This window comes from Rhinopithecus bieti, unplaced genomic scaffold (genome assembly GCF_001698545.2).
Source record: "Rhinopithecus bieti isolate Rb0 unplaced genomic scaffold, ASM169854v2 scaffold_42745, whole genome shotgun sequence".
Classification (NCBI taxonomy): Eukaryota; Metazoa; Chordata; class Mammalia; order Primates; family Cercopithecidae; genus Rhinopithecus; species Rhinopithecus bieti.
In genome coordinates this window covers 3,366,856-3,375,584 of record NW_016819184.1, presented here as the reverse complement: position 1 = coordinate 3,375,584, position 8,729 = coordinate 3,366,856, and the positions used below count along the sequence as shown (strand labels likewise).

The 8,729-nt window shown below is 43.5% G+C and overlaps 1 protein-coding gene across 7 annotated transcripts in view; it reads right to left on the bottom strand.

The window, feature by feature from the left end:
- Nucleotides 1-685: 685 nt before the first annotated feature.
- The window catches only part of CUNH10orf90 (chromosome unknown C10orf90 homolog), an 88,224-nt gene continuing 80,180 nt past the window's right edge, over nucleotides 686-8,729 (bottom strand). For 5 of the 7 annotated variants that reach the window (XM_017858737.1, XM_017858733.1, XM_017858732.1 and 2 more), the window contains 3 exons: nucleotides 5,464-5,527; nucleotides 1,682-1,781; nucleotides 687-1,593 (listed from right to left, as the gene is read on the bottom strand). In XM_017858737.1, the coding sequence (XP_017714226.1) occupies nucleotides 1,555-1,593; nucleotides 1,682-1,781; nucleotides 5,464-5,527 (203 nt within the window). In that variant the 3' untranslated portion in view covers nucleotides 687-1,554. Of the gene's footprint in view, nucleotides 1,594-1,681; nucleotides 1,782-5,463; nucleotides 5,528-8,729 lie in introns of all 7 variants that reach the window. The other 2 variants (XM_017858731.1, XM_017858734.1) reach the window with 2 other exon arrangements.

Below are 8,729 nucleotides of genomic sequence, written 5' to 3'. Positions count from 1 at the left end.
ACTTTTCCATTCAAATGACTGTGTGGTTTCTCTCTCCTAGCTGGACCCAGACTGACACCCTTGCCAGAGGCCACAGACCAGGAAGCAGCCGCCAAGATTGGAAATCAGGCAGCTTCCATGCTTGACAGTGTTGTCAGACCCTTGCGTGGGCAGGAGGGCACAGGTCTGATGCAGTGTGTGCTGATGTGAGGTCTCTGATTCATACTGGAGGGCAAGGCTGAGAGGACACATGTCAGGAGAGAACCCCAGGGTGGAGTTTTAAACAGTTTGCAGCAGATGTGTAAAAGAAAGGCATTTCAGAAAGAGGGGACAGTATGTACAGCAGCGGGAGGAAGGAAGGAAGGGTGACAACTTCAGGGAAAGGACAGAGGTATCACCAAGCTCCTGCTTCATTTTCAAACCTTTTGTTTCATTCCCAGGGAGAATCCTAGTAAGATTTAGAGTCTGGAGGATCCTAAATCTTGCTCTCAATGGTTTTACCAGCTTTTCTTTTACCAGTTGTCTAGGAGGCAACATTATCCACTGGAGCATCTAGAATCACAAGGACTTCCATGGTGGTCAGAGGCAGAAGAGGATGTGGAGCAGGTCAGTGGTACCTGCTGGGTCTTGGGCAGCATTTTATACCTTATGTTATCTATCCTGGCCACCTACTTCATAACAGAATATATAACAGAGAAATACTTGTATTTTTATAATAATTGCATTTATTTCCATTTGTGTTGTAAAAACTAGCTTGTTCTTAGCTTCCCAAACACACATATTTATAAATAATGTGTATTATAAACATTTGGAAGAACAGACAGCAAAGCTGGACCATTAGGCTATTTCTTAACAAAACAACTTTTTTTATGGGATGGGGCAGGAGGAGTGTTGCAGAAAACACTGCAGTTACACCAGAGCTTCCATAGCAATGGATTCTTTTCTCCCTGGTGAGGAACGGTGCTGGGGGCGGGTGACTGAGGGCCACTCTGACTGCTTCAGGTCACAAAGAGATGGGCTGATTGTTCCACAGCCTCGGGCGTTGCACCCACTGGTTTCCAAGTCAGCTCTAGCATTGGTGGTGTACATGTTCAGAAAGTTTAAAAATATACTATATGCTGACCCACATTTTGGCATTTGCATAACTGGCAGGTGTTGGTATTGAAATTTAAAAGGATATGGATTTGGATCCCAAAAGTTTGATGTAAAATATTCCCTAGGGATGTAAGCAAACTTGCTTGTACAAGGCCTCTCTGATGGGCAGGAAACAGCAGGGTAGAAGAAATCAGAAGCAAAAGGTACAACTCAGAAGCAAAAACGTGAAGGGGACTGTATCTAGTGGGTTACATGGAGGTGGATTCCCCACAACAGATTGTTGACCTATTTCCTCAAGAGTTATTGTTTCTGTTTGGCTTGGGTCAGTAATTCAGGAAGTGATGTTTTCCTTTATGGAAAAAAAAATCAAAGGTAAAATAAGTGTTTTCCCATCATGAAGATATTGCTAAGTTTAATGGCTTATCCAGCATTTGAAGTCCTCCCAGGTCCAGGTAGCGTGGTCAACAGGGCAGCCTGCGGTTAGACCGCATTCCTTTGAAGGAGCTGGTCCAGTAATTGCTAGAGGAAAAAGGAAACAAAGATGTCAAGTTCAGATTCGGCATCTGTGCACCACACACATCACACCTGCTGGTGACGAGGCCATTACCTTTTTGAAGACTTCGGCACGGAGTCTGTTACTTTGTAAGATCACCCTTTTCCTTTGTTCTTCTTTTTTCTTTTTAACTTCCGGCAAGTTATTATAGATTCTGAAACAGATTCAGAACACATTTGGAATGGTAGTTTGACAGCGCGCTCCCGCCGTGGGGCTGCATCCTGTCCTGACGGCAGGCTCTTACATTTCAAAGAGAAGATTGCTGCTCATGGACTAGCTCACAACTGTAGGATGCCAGGACGAAGGGCTTTCCTGACCATACCCAGAACCTGCTGCATGGCAGGGGATGGCACCTTGTCCAGTGCTACCTGGGTCAATGAAACAGGCAGAGTCCCACCAGTAGCAAAGCTGGAGAGGCCAGTTGCTTATTCAGAGTCATTGTTTTTGTCCCTCCCTTCTCTATGATAATTAACAAATTAATCATAAAATGAAGGATTCTAAACCTACTCCTTTAGTATTCTGATTGTAAACTTGTTTCCAAATACCTTCTTACCACTCAATGTTTGCCTTCCTGTGACTTAGAAAAAGAACAGCAAATAAATAGAAGTAGCGGGAATTATAATACTGTAATAAAACACATATAAGTGTGTGTGTTTTTACCTCTCAACCTACTGCACTTTGAATTAAGGGCCCAAGGGATATTCCTCTGGACACTTCTTTCCTACTTTCTAACAGAAACTTCATGGACTGATGCCAATTAATATTTCATTATAATCCACTGACACAGTGGAGTCCCTGTAGCCTGAGCATTTAGATTGCTGTACATGTGGCACTCGGCTAAAACATCTTTCTCTCGTGTTTCAAAGCCAGATACGATATAGGGAAGATATTCCACCATTAAAATGATAAGGGCAATGTAGAAAAATGATGATGACTGTCTTTGCAGAAGGTATTGGACACTAGGCTTGAATTGCTTGACATGAATTATTTCATGTCATATTCACTACAGTTGGAAGAGGCATATAGTGTCCCACTGTTATATAAATGAGAAACCCAAGCCCCAGTAAGATCAGGAGGTGTGTATCAGTCCCTTGGCTGGCTTATGGTGGGCTGGGATTCGAACCTTGGTCTGTTTGACTCTTTCTACAAACCCTGTCACCCAACCATAATATGGCATGAAGCTACTCGTGAGATCCTGGAAATGCCTGTGCCTTGCACTCTGCAGGCATCAACATGGGTTGAATGAATGAATGAAAAAATGAACACGTAATTGCCACATTCGGGAGTGATTCTAGGAAGGACTAGGAGAGAAAACTCTCAAGGAGTCAGTTAGAAAGTAAAGATGTCTCAAAGCTCTGCAGTGGGAATTTCCTCAGATCCATATAGACTGATCTTTCTGATACTGACCATCTCAATCACCTGGCAGAGTGGTTAATATTAGGTGTCAACTTGATTGGATTGAAGGATGCCTGGATGGTTGATAAAGTCTTGTTTCTGGGTGTGTCTGAGGGTGTTGCCAGAGGAGATTGGCATTTGAGTTGGTGCAGTAGAAGAGGAAGACCCACATTCAGTGTGAGTGGGCACCATCTAATCAGCTGCCAGCGTGGCTGGAACAAAGCAGGAGGAAGAAGGCAGGATAACCTTGCTTGTTAGGTCTTCTGGCTTCCTTCTTTTTCCATGTTAGATGCTCCTCCTCTGGCCCCTCCTGCCCTTGGACATCAGAATCCAGATTCTTCAGCCTTTGGACTCTTGGGCTTGCACCAGTGGGCTCTTGGGCCTTCAGCCACAGAGTGAAGCCTACACTTTTGGTTTCTCTGGTTTTGAGGCTTGTGGACTTGGACTGAGCCACTACTGGCTTCTCTCTTCCCCAGCGTGCATATTGTGGGACTTTGCCTTGTGATCGTGTGAGCCAATTCTCCCTAACAAACTCCCTTTTGTATACATATATCCCATTAGTTCTATCCCGCTGGGGATCCCTGACTAATATATCTGGGAAGTGTAAAATAAAGGCTCCTAGGTCCCACCTCTGTTACTTCTGATTCAGTATTTTCTTAAAAGAACTTCCCAAATAAATCATGGTCCATCTATTCAATGGACCACTCTGCAGACAGTCAAAACTGACAAGGAAAATAATCTATCTATTCGTCACAGAAGGGTTCACAGACATAAAGTGAAAAAACAAGCTACCGAGAGATGGTGTGTAGTATGATTCCATTCATGGTTAAAAATCACACGACTATATATGCACAAATAAAAGTCTACTTTAAGGCAAAGAGAAAGGCCTGACAGGATACACAGGAGATATCACTGTGGGTGTCTGAGGAGCTGAGACTGGAACAGGGAAAGTGGGCTGGGAACAGGGAGGGGAACCGCTGGTCACGAGGGGACTTTAGCTTTACCTGCATTGTTTGCATTTTTAAAATAAAAATGTAATTTAACAATACAATTAATAGCAAACAATACAAAGAAAAGAAAGCTCCAGGTGATTCTGTGGGTGAGCCAGAGTCAGAGCCCACCCAAAGTATAATCCACAGAGCAGCGTGTAAAGCCAGCTGCTAAATCCACCAGAGGAGACCAGCTGGGGGAAGCCAGTTACTCGACGTGCAACGTCACCTAGCTCACTTGTCCTCTTTGAGCCTCAGTTTCCTCTTCAGTAAAATGATAGGGCAATACTCTCTGACTACTCATGCTACTTTGAGATCTATTATTTTAATTGCTTAGTTTGCAAGGCTCCATAATGGTGGCTTAGGGTTTGGGGACGGGGAGGGGAGGATTTGGCTGAAATTTTTCTGTAAATTGAAAAGGGAATGGTTCTGGCATGAGGCATATGCAACTTTGCACTTCTGAAATAGCAAGTCTTAAAGCCCAGTGGCCCTTTAAAAACCCCAATTAGAATGCTACGAATCAAGTCTTTAATGGGACAGTCTCCCTTTTCCTCGTTTTCACTTCCTTATTTACAAAGAGCCTTCCAATAAATGATCAAAGTTACCTAATCACCATGGAAACAATATAATCGTGGTAAAAGCAGAAATTGTATGCCTGAAGTGGGGAGAAAAGTATTCTTCCGATTTCAATGGTTTCTTTAAGTGTGCTATCAACTTGATTTAATTATTATAATTCCTCCCTGTGCTAGACACTTTATTATAAACTAATGACATTTTACTTGCATGAACTTGGCCAACGCTGCTGAGCTATTATATTTTGGTTAAGAGGCCAGATCTTAGAAAGAATGGCAGCCTTTGTGTGCACCAGATTGGTGAGAATTAGTGGGAGTCTTGAACAGGCACCAGGCAAGCAGAATGAGGAGGATGTGCTGGCAGCGTGGCCGCCAGGTCTGCTGGAGACAGAGCCCCAGGAAACCTAGCTCGTGGCCCCTTTGAGGCTCTACTGGCTCCCATGTGCCATCTGCCTCCAAGGTTGGATCCTTTCCTTCAGTCCCTGCTACAGTCCAGACCCTTAGGAGAAATAGCTTCTCTCCCCCTCATAAAATTACCTTCAAAGGTGCAGTGACAAATAGCTCCTGCCCAGAGCGACAATATGAATGTGCAGGAGTTCCAGCTCAGAGTCTGGGAATCTCTTAGAGACCAATTACTGGATTGGTTCAGAATCCAAGACCTACCACTTTCCTAAGGTTTTTCCAAGAGCAGCATTAACATTCAAAAGCACACCTCAACTACCATATTTATTTTAGCCGTTTTTTCAGGTCTGGAGCCAAAAAGACCTCAGACCTTAAACATGGGCCTACAAGCAGTGGTCCCATTGGAGGGTACCTGAAGCCTTCAAACCACCCCACTTGCCCCACCAACTTCTTTGAACACTATACAATAGCCAGGTACCTCTTAGATCGCATATGCATCTCCTTCTCTGAAATGCACCGTTCTTTGGGTTTGAACAAGTTATCTGGAAAAATTAGAAAGAGAATTAAGTTCAGAAGGTATAGAATCTTGCACATTTCTAGAGAAACATTATGGTTAGTTCATAATCTGTTAATTGATCCTTATTCTAATCCATATCCTGAGTCTAAGCAGAACTCAGTAGAGACTGATACACCATAAGTGGTTGTATTGACAATGGCCAACAACGGGGTTGGTCTTGACAATAGTTAAATAAGGACATGAAGTACAATGTTAGCATCTAACCTACTTTACGGAGAGCAACACCTTTGAATGCTTCCTTGTTGCGGGAAGTCAGGGACCCCGAACAGAGGGACTGGCTAGAGCCGCAGCAGAGGAACATAAATTTTGAAGATTTCATGGACATGTATCAGTTCCCAAATAATACTTTTATAATTTCTTATGCCTGTCTTTAATCTCTTAATCCTGTTATCTTCATAAGCTGAGGATATACGTCACCTCAAGACCACTGTGATAACTGTGTTAACTGTACAAAATGATTATAAAACGTGTGTTTGAACAATATGAAATCCAGTCACCTTGAAAAAGAACAGAATAATAGCGATTTTTAGGGAACAAGGGAAGACAACCATAAGGTCTTACTGCCTGCAGGGTCAGGCAAAACAGCCATATTTTCTTCTTGCAGAGAGCCTATAAATGGACATCCAAGTAGGGAAGATGTCGCTAAATTCTTTTCCTAGCAAGGAATATTAATATTAATACCCTGGGGAAGGAATGCATTCTGGGGGGGAGGTCTATAAACGGCTGCTCTGGGAATGTCTGTCTTAGGCAGTTGAGATAAGGACTGAGATACACCCTGGTCTCCTGCAGTACCCTCAGGCTTACTAGGGTGGGGAAAAACTCCGCCCTGGTAAATTTGTGGTCAGACCGGTTGTCTGCTCTTGAACCCTGTTTTCTGTTGTTTAAACTGTTTATCAAGACAATACGTGCACCACTGAACATAGACCCTTATCAGTGGTTCTGTTTTTACCCTTTATCCTGTTCCCTCAGAAGCATGTGATCTTTGTTAGGCCCTTATTAGTAGTTCTGCTTTTTGCCCTTTGAAGCATGTGATCTTTGTACCTATTCCCCGTTCTTACACCCCCTCCCCTTTTAAAACCCTTAATGAAAACTTGCTGGTCTGAGACTCAGGCGGGCATCACGGTCCTACCGATATGTGATGTCACCCCCGGAGGCCCAGCTGTAAAATGCCTCTCTTTGTAATTTCTCAGCTGGCCAACACTTATGGAAAATAAAAGAACCTATGTTGAAATATTGGGGGCGGGTTCCCCCAATACTTCCTTTAGCAACAGAGTCATGGTTTTCTGAGAAAAGTGCCAGAGTATAAGGTCATTCCACCCATAGAAAAATCCCTATGCTAGGTCTGTGAGGCCTCTAAGGACAAGGAAATCCCCCACCTACCCCTAGGGCATTTTGCAAGAAAGAGGTGTCACTCTTGTCTTTAGCCCTGTCTCAGGGCTGCTCAGCCTCTGCAAGATGAAGACCACCTTGTCCCCTTCCTAATGAGGGGAAAGGTAATGAACCACAACATAATAATCATGTATGCTCGGTATCCTTTAAGAAAGTATACAGTAGTTAAAAATCACTATGAGACTGGGATTTTTTCATTCTAAGTACCTATCACTAATCATAATGATGTTCACAGAGGGCACACTTAAAAGTGGTGTGTGTTTAAAAAAAAAGTGTATATCCTTTTGCAAAAGTTGAAAAAGGACTGTTCCAATAACTCAAATTTCCATGAGACACTCGGCCGTGTAGATTAACAAAGGGTCTGGCATATGTAAATGCTCCTGGGGTGCTTGTTGCATGGAGGTGTGTTTGAGCAACTGCCATGCTTCCTAAAACACCTGGGCAGTAACCTGCTCGTTCAGCAGAAGCAGACAGGCAACTTGGCCCCTTGCCAAGCATCAGAGTTGGAGTGGGCCTCCTGCGATCCCCAGTGAAGTCCTGGGTCTGTTTCTATTCATCTCCTCCAACCCGGGCCTGTCCCTTTGCTCATCAATCCAGTGGAGCAGCCAAATATTTCTCAGGCTTGAGAATAGACAGAATTTTCTAGGAATATCTAAGAAGGTAGGATAGAGCCAAGGAGCCTAAGAAATTTCTTCCTCTCTGGAGAAACACAACACGGCTACTGACTTACAATATGGAAAACAACACAGTGGCTGAGCTTGTCCCGTCTGGTTATTCAAACATGAAAAAGAATATGGCACCATCACTTAACTTCAAAGACAAGACTCAAAGGAGAAATAAGAAAAAGAAATCGGAATATTTCCAACTAAGTAGCTATATTGACAACTGACCAAAAACAGAGTTGATCTTGACAAATTAAATAAGGGTGTGAAGTACAGTGTTAACACCTAACTTACTTTATGGAGAACAATGACTTTGAATGCTTCTTTTTAGCAACAGAACCATGGTCTTCTGGAGAGAAGTGCCAGGGTGCAAGGTCACCCCACCCATAGAAAAATCCCTACACTAGGTATGAGGCCTCTAAGGACAAGGAAATCTCCCAGCTTTCCCTAGAGCAATTTGCAAGAAGCAGCAGTGAGAAAATAACATCACCATGGAGACTGCAATGGGCCAAGATACCTCCCAGTACCCAGTGGTCCCTGCTCCAGGTCGGAGCCAAGAGGGTCGCAGAAACATCCCAATGGCATTTCCAAGAAAAAAGGAAATGTCAGCTTCAGTCAGTCAGGCCCTTGGGCAAGCAAATATGTGACCCTTGACAGTCACTTATTCTACTTAGGGAAAAGAAACCTTGTACAAAGAATTAGATTCAAGTCCAGCTTAGCAATCGTCATGGGCTACTCAAGAGTAGGGTGAGGCCAGGGTAGACAGACGGTGTCCTGAGGAAATTAAAAACATTACAAATACCATTTGTAAGATTTTGATCATCTTGGTTCAACTGTATGTGGTCTACTCTGGGAAGTTAGATTTTTTTTTTTTTTTTTCTTCAGTTTGTTTCTTTAGAGCACCTGATACCACAATTAAGCTTTGGTTTGATTCCCAAGAGGAAACAAAAGCAAATGTGAGCTCGCTGACACCTCCAGTGTTGTGTTTCCTCAACTTGGCTCAGCATGCTGTGCCATGCAGAACTTTTGATTCTGGGCCCAGCAGCCTATGTTAGGTGCAAAATAAGCAGGACTGTGTCCAAGGGGGCTATCCCTGCTGGTGACCTCAACCCACAC